The 21,261-nt window shown below is 42.1% G+C and overlaps 2 protein-coding genes across 3 annotated transcripts; both read right to left on the bottom strand.

The window, feature by feature from the left end:
• Window positions 1-9,618: 9,618 nt before the first annotated feature.
• Window positions 9,619-15,680, bottom strand: LOC106578562 (syntaxin-12). 2 transcript variants are annotated; one of them, XM_014157552.3, is made up of 10 exons: window positions 15,578-15,680; window positions 14,446-14,600; window positions 13,923-13,992; window positions 12,614-12,707; window positions 12,096-12,233; window positions 11,888-11,934; window positions 11,698-11,803; window positions 11,211-11,283; window positions 10,967-11,049; window positions 9,619-10,288 (listed from the first exon to the last, which is right to left on the bottom strand). In XM_014157552.3, the coding sequence occupies exons 2-10, from the start codon at window positions 14,543-14,545 to the stop codon at window positions 10,196-10,198; spliced, it is 804 nt and encodes a 267-aa protein (XP_014013027.1). In that variant the 5' UTR covers window positions 14,546-14,600; window positions 15,578-15,680; the 3' UTR covers window positions 9,619-10,195. The 2 variants fall into 2 exon arrangements, with proteins under 2 accessions (XP_014013027.1, XP_014013037.1); XM_014157562.3 differs by having other exon boundaries at window positions 11,888-11,931.
• Window positions 15,681-18,045: 2,365 nt separating this feature from the next.
• On the bottom strand, window positions 18,046-21,252 carry LOC106578608 (tRNA selenocysteine 1-associated protein 1). The gene is made up of 7 exons (XM_014157605.2): window positions 21,113-21,252; window positions 20,597-20,694; window positions 20,318-20,417; window positions 20,051-20,103; window positions 19,629-19,785; window positions 19,505-19,538; window positions 18,046-19,285 (listed from the first exon to the last, which is right to left on the bottom strand). The coding sequence occupies exons 1-7, from the start codon at window positions 21,134-21,136 to the stop codon at window positions 19,140-19,142; spliced, it is 612 nt and encodes a 203-aa protein (XP_014013080.1). The 5' UTR covers window positions 21,137-21,252; the 3' UTR covers window positions 18,046-19,139.
• Window positions 21,253-21,261: the final 9 nt, after the last annotated feature.

The raw sequence follows: 21,261 nt of genomic DNA, 5'->3' as shown, positions 1-21,261 counted from the left end.
CTGATTAAAGCTCTATCGGGCTCAACCAAACCATATCTTCTATGCACATGACGTCTAGGATATATCAAATAATTGAATGCGATATTGAGATATAAGACGTACAGATATCAAATTACCCATTCAACAAATTACAGCCTGAGCAAATTACATTACACAACACCACCAAATTGGCCTAACATGTTCACCTTTCAATGCAAATCTCAGATAATTCTCAAACTCACTAAACATATACTGTGATGATGGTGTTATGAATTTGCCTGATCAAGAGGAGATTGTGATGATGAATGATAAGCCTCCAAGGTCTCTGACAGAAGGTGGTCTTCAACAACTCAGTAGGGCTGTAACACTTCCACTACTTGTTTCTTGTTCTGCTATAGGTGTAAAGGTGAGTAGGGTGGACCCTGGGGGATGAAACAGCTCAACTCTAATGAGAGGTTGTGTTTGTGTGTCTTTCCCACTCCTTCATCTCTCTGTTTTCAGACCAGGACATCATCAATCACAGTGGTAGACTAGCAGTAGGGAGGCAGGGAGGCAGCAGGGATCTATCTGGGCTAAAATAACCCACCACCGTTTCCCCTGGTGAGCTGCTGCCTACCTGACCAGACAGTCAAGGTGACATTGAGAATCACTGAGCTGCAGAGGACTGAAAACTCAGGCGGTGTGAAATATTTAGGACATGCTGCAATCACATGCAGAGATCCCCTGGGTCCAAATCCTTCAGTATGTCAGACAGACAGAGAGCTAGATACATCCTCTGTGTTTGTGTCAGTGCTCTCTGTGTTTGTATGAGTGCTTTCTCTCTCTCTCTCTCTCTCTCTCTCTCTCTCTCTCTCCTACTCTCTCTCATTAACTCTCTCTCAGCCCTCCACCTCTGTCTCACTCAGCCCCCCCCCCCCCCCTCTCACTCTCTCTCAGAGGAATTCTTGCCCTCTTTTCAAACTGAAGGTTACCACAGCTGTCTATGGGAGATGGGAAACAGTGAGGGACAGTCTGAAGGTATGTAGTGGTGGAATCGGACCCTGGCTTCAGCTGTTATGAGTGACTTGATGCTAGGAGTGGTTATCCCCCTTCCCACACTCCAGTCTAACATGGTGGTTGCACCATGGGCTGCTCAGAACACTAAACATACACGCTCACCAACACACTACCCCGGTTATCAAACTCAATCTCATTCTAAAAGAGGTGCAACTCATTTTAGGCGTTGGTACATTTTAGGCGACAGAGCCAATGTTCATATTGTAGAGCAAATATTGGAGCAGTGTTGATCCCCCGGGACACACTCCAGTCTGAGATGAACATAACCCGTACTTAAGCAGTACAACATTAGAGGTGCTGGTGTGCACCGGACCAATTCAAGCACTGTGTGTACGTGAGTGTGCAACTACATTTAAACTCAGGGAGAATGTGATGTAGATTGTGCCAGCTACCAGCAGCCTGCCAGCTATACAAAGACTATCAGAAACCCAACCTGTCTATAAATAGGACTACACCCTCCACACGCTAGTGTGTGTGTGTGTGTGTGTGTGTGTGTGTGTGTGTGTGTGTGTGTGTGTGTGTGTGTGTGTGTGTGTGTGTGTGTGTGTGTTGTGTGTGTGTGTGTGTGTGTGTGTGTGTGTGTGTGTGTGTGTGTGTGTGTGTGTGTGTGTGTGTGTGTGTGTGTGTGTGTGTGTGTGTGTGTGTTTGTGTATGTTCAGGTTTGACAAATGGTGGACCTTCTCCCTCATTCATTTAGAGAGGGATGGTCTTAATTGGGCCATGGCATTAAACAACTTTGGCAGAGAGAGGGGAGAGAAGTATCTACCCCTTAGGTCTTCCTCTGTCCGAGAGAAAGAGTGAGAAAGAGAGAGAGAAAGAAAGAAAGAAAGAAAGAAAGAAAGAAAGAGAGACAGATAGAGAGAGAGAAAGAGAGACAGGCAGTCAGAGACAGATAGAGAGAAAGAGAGAGAGAGCAGGCGGGTATGAAAAATGCCAATTAGTATGAGCATGTAGGGATATCTGGATGCCTGGTACTAGATTTGGTTAGGAGAAAATATGTCAGACAAATACACCCACCCCTACACACACTCTACACACACAGACACAGAGACAAACACAGACACAGAGACAAACGTGCACACATACACACACACACACACACACACACACACACACACACACACACACACACACACACACACACACACACACACACACACACACACACACACACACACACACACACACACACACACACACACACACACACACACACACACACACACACACACACACACACACACAGGAGGCGTAATGAATCTCTCTCAGAGAATTCTCAGCACTGTCATTAGTGTTATTTTTAGAAACTCCCCAGATAGAGGCCCTGGACCTTGGATTGACTGAGGAAACCACACACACTGTACACCGACTGTAATGACTCTACTCATGCAAACATACACTGATGTATTTTGTCATGCGCGCACACACACACACACACACACACACACACACACACACAATGATAGACGAGATAAGTCCGACAAGGGACAGGCTTGTGATAGTGTCCCATTACTCTCCATTAGATGCAGCCATTACCTACAAGCCCATAACTATTAACCACACACTCACATACATCCATACCACACATACTCTCCTGTGTCCCTTCCTTCATCTTGGAGTCTGGACGATGAACTCAATTATTTCCTCATTAACTGACAGGCGAGACGGAGATTTGCTATGATTGACCCCTGTTTCCATGGAACTGATAGTTTCCCATTCCTGCATACAAATGAGTCAGACTGTCCTGGGAGGCACAAACACACACATACACACACGCACACACAAACACACACACACACATGCACACGCTCGCACGCACACACACACACACTGTCCCAGGAGGCAGTCCAGCTCTACAAATGCAGGGTGACAGGCCTGCTGCACCGTGTTAGAGGAACACAGAGCTACAGGAAGGGGACAGAACTGGGGATATGTAAGGAGGGGTGGGGACAGGTAGATTTCTGGGGTGAGTAGAGGGGACAGACAGATACATGGACTGAGCTGGGGTGGGGGTGAAAGGCAGATCAGACAAAGAAAGTGGGGTGGGTTTGTTTGTCTCTGAAAGCCTTATATTGCAACGAGGCTATGACAGTATTGGTTTACAATTATATTATGGCACATATTCTATGAAGGAAGAGAATATTGTGTTTAATTTAAATCATGAACACACGCTAGCACGCACACTTTACATACACGTACATTGTAACATTGTTTTATGGTGGTATTATACATGTTGTATTGTAGATATGTAGTGGTGTAATAATGTTATATGATGTACTGTTTTATCTTTTGTTTAATGTGTAATGTAAGTTCCTCAGTGTGTTTGGAACCCAGGAAGAGTAGCTGCTGCCTTGGCAGGAACTAATGGGGATCCCTAATAAATACAAATGAAGTAATGCAACTACAGGTACCAGCAAAATATTGATAGGCTACCAGAGCTCAGATTTGACAGGAGGACTGAGATTGTCCTGGGAGTGGAACTAGATACATTTTAATTTGTTATTACCTCAAAAAGAGCCATGTATTAGCCTACTTTGATTTCCTGCTGCAGAGAGAATCTGTTGCATCTCGTAGTGGAGAAGAGAAAACAGGCCATCCTCCTCCTCCTCGTTGTCTTCATCCTGTACGTGTCCATCAGAGCAGCAGATCAGCCTCGCCGAAATGTTTCTGGGTCTATACAACGCACAGACATGCGCGCACGCACACACACACACACACACACACACACACACACACACACACACACACACACACACACACACACACACACACACACACACACACACACACACACACACGACAGGGAAAGGGAAAAGGAAAAAAGGGGACTGGCCTCTGATAAAAAGAGAATATGGAAAACGAAGTGCCTCCTTTCAGTCCTCTCGTATAATGAGAGAGACTCAGACGGGGGATTCTTATCTTGCCTTTTCTCTCTCTGTGCTCCAGAGACATTCATTTGTTCATTATTTCTGACGAACAAGAGACTCTTCTGTTTTTTTGGACTTGAAGAACAAGAGAAAAGGTGAGCGGTGTCTGTGAGTACGGCGCCTGTCAAAACTCTGAGTATGGCTCCGACACTTAGGAAAAAAGGACTTACCTAGAAACTAAAAGGGTACTTCCGCTGTCCCCATAGTAGAACCCTTTGAAGAACCCTTTTTGGTTCCAGGTAGAACCCTTTTAGGTTCCATTAGGATCCTTTCCACGGAGGGTTCGACGTGGAACCAAAAATGGTTCTCCCCGGACCATAAAAAAGATCTCCTATGGGGACAGCCAAAGAACCCTTTTGGAACATTTTTTTAAGAGTGTATAAACACACACACACACACACACACACACACACACACACACACACACTCTTTCCAGAGTTCAAAGCTCCAGTCACACACATCACTCTGAATACGTTCCCAACATAAAGTACTGGCATTAAAAACATCCTCACTAGCTTCACAGAGTTGGTAGCTAGCTAGAGCCATTGGTTCTGCTTTGCTGCAAGTCAAACTCAGTAAACTCTCCATCTCTCCCACACACACTCATGTGAACACATGTCCAGGAGCAGAGGATAGAGTCTTCATTTCCTTGTCTTCTTCATTAGTCAGTGTAACTGTAGGTCCCACTCCAGTAATCAGGAAGCTGCTTGCATAGTCACAGCTAGGATGACCAGGGAGGTGTGTGTGTCTAACACAAGAGGACTGACTCACTGGCTCTCTCTACATTGTCTAAAAGTATGTTCTCTCCTCGCCTCCTCTCCTTCATTGCACTGATTTGAAAGACCTGACCACGTTAAAGCCAGCCTAATGATGAGCTTCCACCATATTGTTTCCACTTAGTAAATCTTTCCCAATCAGTGTAGATGAAGGGGAGGAGAAGAGGGGAGGGCGGTTTGATAAACCATTGAGCCAAAGTGGCAGGTGACGGATACAGAGAGCGGGGGAGGAATGACAGATATATCATCTCTTGGTGATGAGGACCACTTATAGCACCACAGTTGAAGTCGGAAGTTTCCATACACCTGAGCCAAATACATTTAAACTCAGTTTTTCACCATTCCTGACATTTAATCCTAGTAAAACTCCCCTGTCTTAGGTCAGTTAGGATCACCACTTTATTTTAAGACTGTGAAATGTCAGAATAATAGTAGAGACAATAATTTATTTCAGCTGTTATTTCTTTCATCACATTCCCAGTGGGTCAGAAGTTTACATACACTCAATTAGTATTTGGTAGCATTGCCTTTAAATTGTTTAACTTGGGTCAAAGCTTCCCACAATAAGTTTGGTGAATTTTGGCCCATTCCTCCTGACAGAGCTGGTGTAACAAAGTCAGGTTTGTAAGCCTCCTTGCTCGCACACGCTTTTTCAGTTCTGCCCACAAATGTTCTATAGGTTTGAGGTCAGGGCTTTGTGATGTCCACTCCAATACCTTGACTTTGTTGTCCTTTAGCCATTTTACCATAACTTTGGTGGTATGCTTGGGGTCATTGTCCATTTGGAAGACCCATTTGCGACCAAGCTTTAACTTCCTGACTGACGTCTTGAGATGTTGCTTCAATATATCCACATAATTTTCCTTTCCTCATGATGCCATCTATTTTGTGAAGTGCACCAGTCCCTCCTGCAGCAAAGCACCCCCACAATATGATGCTGCCACCCCTGTGCTTCACAGTTGGGATGGTGTTCTTCGGCTTGCAAGCCTCCCCCTTTTTCCTCCAGACATAACGATGGTCATTATGGCCAGACAGTTCTATTTTTGTTTCATCAGACCAGAGGACATTTCTCCAAAAAGTGGGATCTTTGTCCCCACGTGCAGTTGCAAACCGTAGTATGGCTTTTTTATGGCGGTTTTAGAGCGGTGGCTTCTTCCTTGCAGAGTGGCCTTTCAGGTTATGTCGATATAGGACTCGTTTTACTGTGGATATAGATACTTTTGTACCTGTTTCCTCCAGCATCTTCACAAGGTCCTTTGCTGTTGTTCTGGGATTGATTTGCACTTTTTGCACCAAAGTCTCCTTCCTGAGCGGTATGACGGCTGCGTGGTCCCATGGTGTTTATACTTGCGTACTATTGTTTGTACAGATGAACGTGGTACCTTCAGGCATTTGGAAATTTCTCCCAAGGATGAACCAGACTTCTGGAGGTCTACAATTTTTTTCTGAGGTTTTGGCTGATTTCTTTTGATTTTCCCATGATGTCAAGCAAAGAGGCACTGAGTTTGAAGGTAGGCCTTGAAATACATCCACAGGTACACCTCCAATTGGCTCAAATGATGTCAATTAGCCTATCAGAAGCTTCTAAAGCCATAACATAATTTTCTGGAATTTTCCAAGCTGTTTAAAGGCACAGTCAACTTCGTGTATGTAAACTTCTGACCCACTGGAATTGTGAATTATTACAGTGAATTATAAGTGAAATGATCTGTCTGTAAACAATTGTTGGAAACATTACTTGTGTCATGCACAAAGTAGATGTCCTAACCAACTTGCCAAAACTCTAGTTTGTTAACAAGAAATTTGTGGAGTGGTTGAAAAACGAATTTTAATGACTCCAACCTAAGTGTATGTAAACTTACAACTTCAACTGTATCTTCCAATGGTGCAACTGCTGTCGGCATCTAAAGATTATCCAATTTGAAAAAATGCTTGGATTTCACTTATTATTGATATCTACATAGCACATTGATGTGAATCACACTGCTGCTCTCTCATTTAGCTATTTGCGCCTTACGGATTGTGGTTGTTGTGGATGGCTGTTCACAAATCTAAATGTGTATTTGAACCCAATAATGGTTGAATACAAGAAGTTTAAGCTACCTATCAATCCCTGTTTTTGAAACCAATGGACTGCGTTCTTGCAACAGCTGCATAGTGCGGATCCCAACCTATAGAATAAAAGTGGGGATTTTATTGCTCAATCTAATTCATGCTGATAAAACAAATAAATCCATAGGCCTAATGGACACATGCTCAAACTTGCACACTTTTGATAGACTTAAAGTGGCAATCTGTAGTTGCTACATCCATTTTTTGATTTATCAATCATTTTTATATCATGGATGGTCAGTCTTTGCATCCATAGCTCTGTCTATTAATCACTGAGTGGTTACATTGACTGCAGGCCCATCCCTCAGCTTTTTACCAAAACAGAGGCGGGGCAACCATGTTGTTATTGTTTCATCTGTGGATTTGCCCTTTAAACAGCTGTATATTATCAAGATATCAAAGTGTCACCAACAAAAAGGTAAACAATAGGCCTATAGCAAATGCAGCATATGGCATTCTTTTTTCCACAGGTAAATAGCACTTTTCAGTAGTGCTCAAAGCATGCCGTTCCATGTGCGCAGTATTTATTTTTCAACTCAAATCAATGAGCCCAATCAGTCCTCCATGACAACAAAATCATAAACAACAGAGTAGGGCTGGCTAATAAGTCCTTAGTTTTGGGGTCATGCTCAGGTAAAACAATTAGGCTAATCTATACTTCCATATTTCAATGTCCTATTTTTGAAGAGTAAGGGGTATAACATTTATTGGAATGTCTGTAATTCTGATGTACTTTGGTTTTTAATGTAAAGCTATATATAATTGAATCATATTATTATATGTAGTAGAAAGCGATGGGTTAGAAGAAGCCTACATAACCAACCCATAAATAGGGCTAGGCGCTAGCGGGACACCTGTCGACAACTTCTGGTGAAATTGGAGGCCGCACAATTCAAATAAATAATCATAAAAATTATGGTTGGTTAAAATCTTAAATGATTGTTAATCTAACTGCATTGTCCGATTTACAATAGGCTTTATAGCGAAAGCATACCATGCGATTGTTTGAGGACGGTGCCCCACATCAAAATATTTTTCAACCAGCACATAAAATCACAAATAGCGATTAAATATTCAATTACTTTTTTTAAATCTTCCTCTGATTTGCAATCCGAAGGTTCCCAGCTACAACACGCATGGTTGTTTTGTTTGATAAAATCCTTCTTTATATCCCAAAAAGCTTAGTTGGCACCATCGATTTGAGTAATCCACTCGTTCAACAGGAGAGAAAGGAATCCAAAAAGCTACCGCTAAACTTTGTTAAAACAAGTCAGAATATGTTTCTATTTAATCATCAGGTACCCTAAAATGTAATTAAACTATAATATTTCATACGGAAAGAAGTATGTTCAATAGGAAAGTAAAATTAGCAGGTGCGTGTCCTCTTCGTCGCGCGTGCACAGACTGATTTCCAACTCTGACTCCCAGTACCAAAACTCTAAATTATTCCTCATTTGGGAAGAAACAAGCCTGAAACCTTGAACAAAGACTGTTGACATCTAGTGGAAGCCAAAGGAATTGCAATCTGTGAGCTGGAATTGCATATGCCCCATAGCTTTCCATTGTAAGAGCATGGGCTCTCAAAAGAAAAAAAATTCTGGTTGGTTTTTCTTTGGATTTTCTCCTACCATATCAATTGTGTTAGGGTCTAATACATTATCTTTAACATTTCTACAAACTTCAAAGTGTTTTCTATCCAATGGTACCAATTATATGCATATCCTGGCTTCTCAGCCTGAGTAACAGGCAGCTAACTTTGGGCACGTCAGTCAGACAGGAAGTGGAGAAAAATAGACCCTAGCCTTAAGATGTTTTAGATTAAATTTAACATCCATTTATGGCCATCTATGTAAACTTTAACATTGATTTATCCTGAAATAGATGTCATTTTTGTCTTCTTCTAATGCGTCTTAAGGGGAATGTAATCAGATTATATTACTGAGTTTGGGTAATCCAAAAGTTGTGTTACTGATTACAATTTGACAGGTAACTAGTAACTGTAACAGATTACATTTAGAAAGTAACCTACCCAACCCTGACGGTAATTATACCTCTCATCTCATGGAACAGTAATTCCATTACAGGGAGTAACTCCAGGTCCACAGGTGAAGGGTTTGGGGCGTGCACCTGTAGGTGTAAAAATTATTTTAATAATGACAGTTGCCTTGTGGAGAATGTATCTTATAGTCCTAGGAGAGTCTGGGGACTATTGGTCGCGAGTTAGCTGTCTTGCTGAGTGGCTTTTAATACAGGTTTCCCCCACCCTGGCGGCCATTGACTGTAAGGCTGGTGCCACAGCTGGAATCAGCAGGTCACTAGGATTGGGACAAGACCTGGAAAGGCAACACCCGTTGGTAATAGACCTGGAGCAGGAGTAAACTAGGCTAGCTCACTAATCACAAGGGAGAGGTATGAGTCGAGCATGACAGTCTCCACAATAACCGTCATCACCGCTTCAAATCACCATGACAGTATCATGGGAAATGATCTCTAACCTTGTGCATATTTAGCAGGACAGTGTCTTATAAACATATGGTAAACATGTTTTGTTAAGGTACCAATATGTTAACCAACCTACCACACATCATCAATACTACATGCAAAATTGCAAAACTACTACGTTCTTTAGTATATCTTGACTTGTTAGATAACTAAATAAAAGCATGGTAGACTACATGGTTCTTGTGTAACCTTATACGTTTACCTCATAATACCGGCATAACAGCGCCATCTTGTGGAAAGTACATAGCCATGCGTGACACAGTCGGGACTCTTTGCACAGTTGATTTTATTAATGAAAGTGAGCATAATAATAATAATCATAATAATCATTGTAATAATACAAACATTTTGTTTGTTGTTTGTGTGCTATCAAAGGAATCCTCCTTATCTCAACTACATCATGTCCTTGTGGTAATACTATAGACTATAAGACATCTGGAAAAGAATCAGACATTCACAACATGAAGAGAATAGGGAGGCAGAAAATAAACCACATCAAGCCGTACCCATGGCATTTATATACATACAAACTTGTGCAACATTGCATTAGATCAGACATATTCTAACACTGATGACAGAGATTTACATTTCTGACATGGAAGTAAGTGCAGGGCTGTGTTAGAACAGTTAGTATATAATATATACAGATGGGGAATAGAATTTATACAATCTATTCCTTATGCCTCTGTCTATATCTTGCTTGAAAGCACGCACGCACACCCCCACGCACACCCGCGCCCCCAAACATACACATTCACTCACTCAGACGCTCCATTGGAAGCCATTCTAGGCTGTCAGTGCGATGTGCCATTAAAATCCTTCCCCGATGCTCTTCCTGTCCTCTCATTTGATGGCCTGCCAAATGATGATAGCCAGGACGGTGACCACCAGAGACACCACCATGGCCAGCATACACATCCTCTTACGGGACTTCCTCTACAGAGGGAGGGAGCACAAACAGGCCGTGATTTGTGACTGGAAATAATCATTTGTTCTTAACTGACTCGCCTGGTTAAATGAAGGACGCTGATCATCGACAGAGTGTTCGGACTGATCTACAAATCAAACACGGCCCATGTTGTGATGGTGTTGATACCTGGTAGTAGGGCTGACACAATCGTCGTATAATTGTGTAACCGACAACTATGGACAATAACCAAAACTATTGTCAGAATGGTCTTAATACGTTCATTTTAGGAGGAGGGATTCAACTTTATTTTCATGTAGAAATAGTTTACCCAATAGCAGTTTCTCATTATTACATGAAGAGGGTAAAGTTATTTTACAAGCAGAACGGCACGTTTGGGAGGAAAAGCTTCCTTTCCAAAAGTTCCAAATGGTCAAAACCATTCGTTTTTGAGACAGGGGTATCACCAAAGCTGTGTTGTATTCATTAGGTATAAAAACAACATTAGGTATATTCTCCGTTAGTCAGCACCTCTACACTAAATAATTTTCTCTGGGTGTGCACCAGCTCATGCTTTTTATTAGACTAGTATTCATTAGGTATGCTATAGCTAATTTTCAAAGATGCATTATAAGCTCAAACATTTTTCAACAAAAATGACAATTGTGACAATAATGGTGGTCATTCCATGATTGTCACAGCCCTACCTGGTAGTAGGCGGCCCTTTGGAGCTGTCCGGTCCCTCTGTCTACATGGACCTCTGCACTCTCCACGTTAGCCTCAATGCTGTCTGTGAAACAGAGAGGAGAGGAGACACAGTGAAGGGCAGGGTCACAGGAGCCAGGACTGATACAGTATCAGATGGAATTCTAAACCATCACAGACAGCAACCTTCTGAACCAGCATGTTATCAAACCAGAGAGGGAGAAATTTCATTTCACGTCTACTAACCGATCATCTCTCCCTGGTCGTGGATCATCACTGCCAGGTCCTTAAAGATCTGGTTTACATCCATGATGTCAGACTGGAGGGAGAAAATCACCACCAGGGTTAGTTAGGCTGAAGTCCAAATAGAACCCTACCCCTTACCCCATTCCTGTCAGATTTACAGGAGTGGCTATACTCGGGAATAGGGGCTAAGGGCCAGGCTATAGGAGGACAGGCTCTGTGTAATTGCTGGAATGGAATAAATGGAACGGTATCAAACATGTGGTTTCCATATGTTTGACGTGTTTGATACCGTTCCATTTATTCCATTCCAGCCATTACACAGAGCCCGTCCTCCTATATCTCCTCCCACCAGCCTCCGCTGACTAGAGAGTTTGGGCAAAGGGTTGATTTGGAGTTCAACAATATGCCAAATGGCTAAAATGTAAATGTAATGTGGCTCTGTGATTCCTGTATGCAATGTGAGTGGAGCTGGTAGCTGGGTGAGTACCTCTAGCTGCCTGATGTTGGTCTCTCTCTCCTTGATGACCTCCAGGTCCTCCTCTGTGACCTCTGGCTCCTCCAGCTGCTGGGTCTGACTCCAGTCATCATCATCTCTACACACACACACCTTTGTTACAACTTAACATTTTTATTCTAACAGTATATTTGATAGGATTCTACCTCCACTGTGTACCTACCTTTCAAATGTCACAAGTTGTTCATCGACGTTCCCCTCATCTTCCTGCTGAAATAAAAACAAACCCATCATTGAAACACTCTCATTCACATTGCATTACACTAATCAGTCATCATACTGTAATATGACAATGAATTTCTAATAACACTATTGGTGAGTGACTATGACAGGCGGCTAATTCTAGGCCAATGAGAAAGCAGGGTGTTTACTGTGAGGCGGGACCCGGCCCGGGCCCTGGCCACTGATTCCCTCTCCTTCTCGGCCGCCCGTCGCTGGACTGCCTGGAAGTTGTTGAGCGCTGCAGAGAAGTCATTCATCAGTCGGTCCTTCTGGATCTTCTGCTGTCTCTGGAAGGATCAATCACACAATACAGTAAAGTAGATTAGAGTAGAGTAGAGTAGTGTAGAGTAGAGTACAGCAAAGTAGAGCAAAGTACAGTACAGTAGAATAGAATAGATTCAGTAGAATATACTGTCTGGTGAGATGTCCTCGCCAGAGTTAGATATGATTTACACATTTGGGTTATTAGATATGATATACTGTATCAGGAAACAGAACACAAGAATATCAACATACAGTTAGTTAAAATGTTAGCATTAGTAGGACTTGTATGTAGCCTGGACCCAGATATGCTTACACAAACAAATCTGGGACCAGTCCATAGATGTGGAATTCTTCCTTAAAACTATAGAAATATACAGTATCTATGCATATAACTCCCACCCACCTGTTCAGAGGGAGGGAGAGGCATGGAGCCCAGATCTTTCAGGTGTCTGTTGGTCTCTTTGGCCAGCTGGTTGGTGTAGTGCTGTACCTGTTGACTGTGAGTAGCAAACACACAAACATACAGTTGAAGTCGGATGTTTACATACACCTTAGACAAATACATTTAAACTCAGTTTCTTTAACAATTCCTGACATTTAATCCGAGTAAAAAGTCCCGGTCTTAGGTCAGTTAGGATCACCACTTTATTTTAAGAATGTGAAATGTCAGAAAAATAGTAGAGACACTGATTTATTTCAGCTTTAATTTCTTTCATCACATTCCCAGTGGGTCAGAAGTTTCCATACACTCAATTAGTATTTGGTAGCATTGCCTTTAAATTGTTGAACTTGGGTCAAACGTGTCGGGTAGCCTCCACAAGCTTCCCACAATAAGTTGGGTGAATTTTGGCCCACTCCACCTGACAAAGCTGGTGTAACAGAGTCAGGTTTGTAGGCCGCCTTGCTCGCACACGCTTTTTCAGTTCTGCCCACACATTTTATATAGGTTTGAGGTCAGGGCTTTGTGATGGCCACTCCAATACCTTGACTTTGTTGTCCTTAAGCCATTTTGCCACAACTTTGGAAGTATGCTTGGGGTCATTGTCCATTTGGAAGACCCATTTGCAACCAAGCTTTAACTTCCTGACTGATGTCTTGAGATGTTACTTCAATATATCCACATAATGTTCCTCCCTCATGATGCCATCTATTTTGTGAAGTGCACCAGTCCCTCCTGCAGCAAAGCACCCCCACAACATGATGCTGCCACCCCCGTGCTTCACGGTTGGGATGGTGTTCTTCGGCTTGCAAGCCTCCCTCTTTTTCCTCCAGACATAACGATGGTCATTATGGCCAAACAGTTATAGTTTTGTTTCATCAGACCAGAGGACATTTCTCCAAAAAGTAGGATCTTTGTCCCCATGTGCAGTTGCAAACCATAGTCTGGCTTTTTTATGGCGGTTTTAGAGCAGTGGCTTCTTCCTTGCTGAGCGGCCTTTCAGGTTATGTCGATATAGGACTCGTTTTACTGTGGATATAGATACTTCTGTACCCGTTTCCTCCAGCATCTTCACAAGGTCCTCTGCTGTTGTTCTGGGATTGATTTGCACTTTTCGCACCAAAGTACAGTCATCTCGACTTCAACTGTATTTATTTCATTAGTGATGCTCTTGCTGTCCCCATCAGTGGTGGAAAAGACTAACTGTTGATTCAGTCAATTAAGTGTTAGTAGTTACTGAGTAGTAGTCAGCATTAGTGTCAGTAGTACTCACAGTCTGTCCTGCAGCTCTGGGGTCTCTTGTCTCGTCCCCATCTGGTACAGCATGTTTTTGATTTGCCCAGCTGTATAGCAAAACAAAAAAACTGTGAGGTGAGCTGAACTAAGAGAAGGGGGAACTGAGAAAGCAGATAGAACAACTCTTCTCTCTCTTTATCCCTCTTTCTTTCTCTCTCTCTCTCTAAATAGAGCACTATATACTGTAGGCATACTCAGCCTATTCTTGTCTCAGAAGTCCCTCTTTTTGACTTCAGACATCTCTGCCTAATATTAGTTCATTCCAGAGAGGAGATCAGAAGTAGGTGGAAGACACAAATAGACCCAAAACATCAAGCCTAGACATATGTGTGATAGTAAGTTGTCCAAAGTGTGGGCATCTGGTGTTAGGGTAGGTTATAGAATAGAATGTGCCTACTTTAATATACCATATAGGGAAATGTGCATTGCAACAAGGTGTCACTCGCAGCAGTAGAACACTGGGTTCTGTCACTGTCTTGTTCATTTCACCACTCACTCACTGTTCAGTGTGATTTTCTGGATGTTGACACTGCATGTCTGGGTGAGGTTGCTGAAGTCTCGCGGCTGCGTGTGGTAGCTGTCTGTTCTCCCGTATGACATCCTGGCTCCTTGCGTCTGTCACACTCCGTAGTGGGAACTGAATTGTTGGACACACCTGTCATACAGTCACAAATATTCAAACAAGCACCATTATCAGATTGCATATAATATCATCACTTGAAGCTACATAATACTAAGTAAGGTTTGAAAGACAGAAATAGTTGTGGTTTATCCTCCATCCGACCACATGGGTGGGCTATAATATATCGACAACTTACAGTGCACATTGCCGCATAGGCTAGGCCACATTTCTTCATGAACGCAGGTTGTTTACAATCGGAGCGAAGGTTCGGCAGGCACCAGAGCAGACTGTAGGCTGGTTATCCATGTGCACATAACAAAAATACCCGTCTATTTGGCGCGCTACTTCATTATAATGGCCCAGATAACAGTAGTTTGCTGTTGCAAAAAATATCCCAGAAATTGTATTTAGCGGGTCAACCATGACCAAGATATGAGGTCATGTTGTTATCATTTAAACTGATTATGAATTAGACAATTCTGTGAGCTGCTCATTTTATGATTGTAGGCTATAGTATAGCCCAATTGAACATGAATGACTATTTAAGAACAGCCTCGGTCTAACACTATTATTCATCCATAACATCTGAAATCTCGGCAAAAAATATTAAGTGACAGCGACAAGACTGCATGACATTCATTTTTTTTTTTATAGAGAGCCCTCAGTCAGTATGACATGCTCATATAGGCTATTGGGTTCAATGGGTTGTATAGCCTATAGGCCACTAGCATAATTAAAATCGAAAGGCAGAAGACAAGCAATTCAACTTAATTAAGAAAACAGCTACACTTTGCATCCTGTTAGAAACAATTGTAACCAGTTCCATATTATGTGTTGAACGCGGTAGATACAACGTAGCCTATCCAATTAAATCACTGACAGTTAGGGCACTGGCAGTCGCAACGTAGCCTACTTTCTGGGTGGTTTTACCAGTGTAGACAATCAATATAAATTTGTTTTCTACTTACATCTGTAAAATGGTTGATAAAATATTATGATAAAACCCTTACTTTCCAATGGGATTGCAGTATAATGCGTCGTTTCCAGTTTATGTCTCTGTGTTATGAGATTTCTTTAAGACCGAGCCCATAATGCGACGTCACAGTATTTCAGCGTGCGCATGTCATTGTGTCAAAATCGCTACTCGGCTCATATTCTGAGGCAGCAGACAAAAACTCATAAACTGAAACAACATACTAGATCTGTACTACATAGGTAAAATAGCCACTTCGGGTCAAGTGTATCCCTATAGAAAAGTAACCCATTTTATGAATTCTGATTTGTTTATGTTAGGTTATAGGCTACTTTCTCTGTTGATGACAGATTCGTATCTCTGCTGGTTCATTATTATCAAGCCACTATGAGCAACATCCGTCAGTCAGTCCTAAAATCTAGGTCAACATAACTAACCATAGAATAACTAAGCTTTTTGGTTTAATAGAGGCCAGCAATAGTAGGCTGCCCTGTGCCTGTCCCATGACTTTCACACTGCTTCTTATAATGGATCCCTAAGGCTGCTGCACTGAGCTTCACTCACATGACCAGCCGGTGTCAGGCCCATTAGTAGGGCATGAACAGATTAAGTGGGTAGGATGTTGCAACATGGTCTCAGAGCATTTCGTATTATTCTGTACGTAAATCGGTGACATTACATTTAGTCAAAACGCAAGCCGAGATCTACCGCTGACTTTTTAAATCATGACATAAAAAACGTAGGCCTATGCAACATTAACCAATTAAAAACAGTACTGTAGCAATGAGGTTTGTGCAGTAGGCTATAGGCCCAATACATTATCACTGCGTATTGGCTATGCTGGAATTACCCTGCCAAAGTTGTTATTCTCAGACCATTTAGAAGAAAAAAAACAGGTAGATGATCACACTGGTAATGGATAATTTGTTGTATTACTCGTGAAGCGCCGCTAAGTGAGCATCATTTTTTTATTTTTATTTAACCTTATTTAACTAGGCAAGTCAGTTAAGAACACATTCATATTTACAATGACGGCCTAGGAACAGTAGGTTAACTGCCTTGTTCAGGGGCAGAACGATAATATATATTTTTTTATTCGACTGATGGCCTACATCTGATGGTCAGTCTGAGGGAGGGAGGGACCAGCGGTGAGACTGCCTCTCACTTGACTCATTGTCCCTCCACCTTCCTTCCCTCTGCTGAGAAAAGAGGACACAGTCTTCCAGCTGATGGCGAAACTCAAGTCACACTGCATTATTTCTGCCTCATGCACCAATTCATGTTGTTACTCCTATGTCCAGAGAAAGATATTAAAAGAGACAAGTTGATCGGAACACTTCGCTATACTCGTTCATTGCAGCTGCAGTACTGTTTGTAGCGTTTGGAAGTAGGGAGAACGCACATTTAATGGCTTATAGCGGTTTTGAACAAAGTATTGACAGTGCTGAATAACAACTTAAACATGAACTTACACATAAAAACAGCAGCCCTTTGCTGTAGTCATTCTCTCTCTAGTCATGGTCTTAAAAGTTTTTAAATCTCAGTATCAACATTGCTGTGCATTCAATGCTTCTTTATTCCAGTAATGTGAGCCATCTGATTGGCCAGCTGTAGGCCTATAGATACACTGCTAGGTAGGCGGAGTTCTACCTTCAAACACATGAAATGGTTAAACATGGGAACACTTTGCCTTCCCGGTGCTTGGGCAACAGCGCGAAACAAAAACAAAAAATCATCCAGTTCGTATGTTACCAATTTAAATTCATACAATATGTTACCAATTGAAAAACGTACAATATGTTGCAAATTTGCAAAACGTATGACATGTTACAAATTCCAATTTGTTGTGGCTAACGTTAGCTAGGTGGCTAACGCTAATGTTAACTAGCTCTACTAGGGGTTAAGGTTTGGAGAAGGGTTAGCTAAAAGGATTAAGGGTTAGCTAACATGCTAAGTAGTTGCTAAGTTGCTAATTAGCTCAAATGCAAAAATTGTCCATAATGATATTCAAACTCGCAAACTTCGGGCTGCTAGACGTTCACATGATCCACCCACCCATCCCGACTGACCAACCTACTTTTGTTTTTGCCATAAGACACCTATGTAAGCATACCAAAAGAAACATAAAATACTAATTTTAGTGTTCCGGATATACGTATACTATGTTACATCTAGTCTATGAGAACAGTCTGCAACGATAGACTCTCTCTCTGGTGCTGGGTGTGTGGAATGATTGAGGTAGCCGGATGCAAACTGAATGGCTGTTTTACTATTGTTTCAGGATTCTGATTCGAGCCTATAATTGAGGAGGATTCTAGGAAGGAATACTTTCCCCTCAATTAATTACTGGGCATCTGGTGAATTTAAACTAGTAAAAGATGGATTTTCAAGTGCATGGAGCAAAAACATATCATAGTTTTTGTGCTTCTCTACTCTGTTATTACAGGAGCAGGTTTGTAGTTAATCTTTTCAAATAGAGTAACAGATTATTTTAGGGCCTTGAAGTGTGTTTCGGAAATAGGTTATTCCACATTTTAATACATGTCGGTCTCAGAGCATCAATGTCACAAGTATTTATCATCAAAAGCAAGAAATATGAACACTGGTGATGTGAGCTTGTAGATACTGATATTCTTTGCTGCAGTCAGCATGTGGTCTTGGCGCTATGATCACTGAACAAGCTGATCTGATACTGTATTTCTACTACAGTAATATGAGGTGATCTGTAGACTAGCCAGAAAGAATACCATCATATCCTGCTATAAAGGACATCACATTTGACATTGATGAAACAGTTACACTTTATAATAACTCTGAAGAATAAGCATTCATAACCTATTTATTCAAGTATTTCATTATGAAAACATGTAAAAGCATTTATATTAATTTATGAAGCATTTATAACGTATTATTCATGTAAGTTATTATAAAGTGAATACACGCACCTCCACATTCTGTTGACGAGTATTTACACAAAGCAGAATCAACAATTCTGTCTGTACCACAGCTTTCAAATTATAACATGGAGGAGAAAGGTTTAAAACACCCACTACACAGTCTTCCACTCCACAATAAGAAGCAAGTGACCCTAGATAGATAATCAATAGGTTAAATAGGGTGTCGAATAGGAATTATATTTCAATCTTATTCTATTTTCCAGTGTGGACAATAAATATGAAAAAGGTAGCTATGTGAGGGAGGGAAAAGACAGGCTCAAACTAGCACTTCGGTCCTTGAAGATATGATTACAAAGACATCAAGCACCGAAACAAGCCTGTTCATTGGGCAATTGGAACCAAACCAGTGCCCAATAACCCCAAAGAAATTAGTGGGGGTGAGCGATAAAAATTACAATTCAAACATGAGGGGGGCATCCTTTCAGTCACTGGAGCTGGGTTCACACGAATCACACACTGTGGTCTGTTCGCTTAGCTTAGCCCATTGCAAGAGTACAAGACACTGAAGACCAGCTACTCTTGGCAGGCAGGACGAGATGCCTTTACCCTTTGAACCTTCACACTGGGCTGTTCCAAACAATCCACATCGAGAGGTTGAGAGAGTCCGACTGTTGCCGTCTGTCGACCAGGGGTCTGCTAGTTCTACTGTGTCTTGGATGGTGCAGCAGCAGTAGGACCAGGAGGCTCCAGGGCAGGCCAGTGGCAGTCTGTGAGGGCATCATACAGCTCCTCACTCTCCTCCATGTACTGCCTGTTGGCTGCCACCACATCCAGTGCCACCATGGGGTCTGCAGGAGGCACACACACAAGGCACACAGTAAGATCACACAGTCAGGCACACAGACAAAGGTGCACAGCACGAGAGCCATGAAGATCAGACAGACTGGACAGTTTGAAGGCTGTACTCCAGGCCTGGGTTCAATACACGATGTCAAATAGTGTCACATACTTAAGCCTCTTTTTTGTATAATGAAGATTGAGAAATGAAAGAAAACAAGAGCACTCACACTCCAGTCCATCATCTTCAGTCTCCCCATAACCCTAAAACAAAGAGACAGCTCTTTATTCACAGCATGGTACAGCTTATGTATATGTAAAGAGAGATAGAGTAGAGGGGGTGGGAGAACACACCTGGTTGCTATAGTTATAGTGGTTGTAGTTGTAACCTCCGTAGCTGCCTGTGTTCTGGTCATAGCCCCAGTTGGAGTAGTAGTCAGGGTACTGTTGGTAGTACTGGTTGTTGTTGTACGAGTACGGCTGATTGTACCGGTTGTCTGAGTAATCACCTCTGTTTTTACAGGAAAGAAAACCTTTATGAATAAACATCATATTTATTAAAAAATCAATATGCTATTAATAATGAGTAATGAATGAAAAGTGTGGATTATTTGGGATATTTCCTACATCCGTCATGGGAGACAACAACTTGAACATACCAAACGAATGGAATAAAAGTGTTTTCCTTCATCTACACACGACTACCTTCTCTACTGTATGAAGGGAGGCTCTGTTAGTCCCTGGACAAAGTAAGTTCAGTGGCATGAAGTACATACCTGTTCTCTCCTTGCCTTCCGTACGTGGCACGGTTTAGTTTGAACCTCTTCGGCTGTAGACAAGAGAGAGAATTTTGTTCAGAATGGATTATTCCAGACGTTATTTATCTCTAATAAAGTTCATGGGTATATCAAGAGTTCACCATATGCCCTATACATATCCAATCCTCTCAAGAGTGCCTGAGATAGGTGAAGGAGGTATGGGTCGATTCGAGATTGGAAATCAATGTGGAATCATTAAGTGCTGTGTGTGTGGTGGCCCTGTACCGGTGTGGCTCCAGGGAGAGGCTTCCCATTGACTTTCCTGAGACACCTCTCAGCAGTGGCCTCGTCCGCCAGCTCAACAAAGCAATAGCCTGCCGCACCCCTACACAAGGTGGAGAAGGACCAAAACACATACATGTACGTGTCGTGTTTGTGCAATTTCTTCTGTTGTTGAATAGTGATAGTAATATACAGAGGCTACTAGACATTCCCAAAGACAAAAAAATGTATATCAGTCATAACCCTTCTATTGCAGTAGCCTAATGTTCTCCCCTGTCTTACCAGTTCATTTTGTTCCGGATGATTCTCACCCCCACCACAAGCTCTCCCATGGTGGCGAATGCACGAGAGATGAACTTCTCATCCATGTAAGGCTCTAGCTACAGGGGATGAGAGAAAAACACTAAGTTGAACAGAAAACCTCTACTCTTGCTAGCTACTGTAAGTTACCTACACTCTGTAACTTAATGTAGCTAGCTAGCTACATTCAACTGAACATATTCTCAAACTTTCAGGGTCACTGATTTGGTGTGGTCTTTATCACCTGGAAATGACAGGCTTCATGAGACTAGAGGCTCTTTAGGGCTTGTCAGTGAGCAAGAACTAGTTAACGTTGGCCAAATAATGAAAATGCCTGAGGGTGCATCTATTAGCTAACGAGCTAGTTGCTCGCATGGTGGTAGCACTGAGGGGAGGTAACACTAGCTATCCTAAAGTGGGAGTCACACCAGAGCTAGGATGTGCTAATGCTAGTTTTCTATGCATGCAACGTTATTATAATAACATATCAGGACTTACATTACCCATCCATAAGCAACTCATTTTGTTTACAATTTCAGATCACCAACGTAAGTACAGCTTCATAACACACGCTGCGACTGTTGCAAATCTACAGACTGCCATCTAGAGGATTTGTGGCTGGTGGATGGTGGTGTGCCTTTCACTGT

This window comes from Salmo salar, chromosome 02 (genome assembly GCF_965601325.2).
Source record: "Salmo salar chromosome 02, fSalSal1, whole genome shotgun sequence".
Lineage (NCBI taxonomy): Eukaryota > Metazoa > Chordata > Actinopteri > Salmoniformes > Salmonidae > Salmo > Salmo salar.
Note: the sequence above shows the minus strand (reverse complement) of the source record. Positions and strands in the feature narration are given on the sequence as shown.

Excerpts from the sequence above, each read along its gene's own strand:
- LOC106578562 (XM_014157552.3), bottom strand. The coding sequence starts at position 14,545 with ATGTCATACGGGAGAACAGACAGCTACCACACGCAGCCGCGAGACTTC. Across the intron at positions 11,935-12,095 it reads GGGCCGGGTCCCGCCTCACA|CAGGAAGATGAGGGGAACGT; the intron begins GTAAACACCCTG and ends TTTTTATTTCAG. Across the intron at positions 11,050-11,210 it reads CGACCAGGGAGAGATGATCG|ACAGCATTGAGGCTAACGTG; the intron begins GTTAGTAGACGT and ends TCTGTTTCACAG.
- LOC106578608 (XM_014157605.2), bottom strand. The coding sequence starts at position 21,136 with ATGAGTTGCTTATGGATGGGTAAT. Across the intron at positions 20,418-20,596 it reads ATCCGGAACAAAATGAACTG|GGGTGCGGCAGGCTATTGCT; the intron begins GTAAGACAGGGG and ends CACCTTGTGTAG. Across the intron at positions 19,786-20,050 it reads GGAAGGCAAGGAGAGAACAG|AGGTGATTACTCAGACAACC; the intron begins GTATGTACTTCA and ends CTGTAAAAACAG.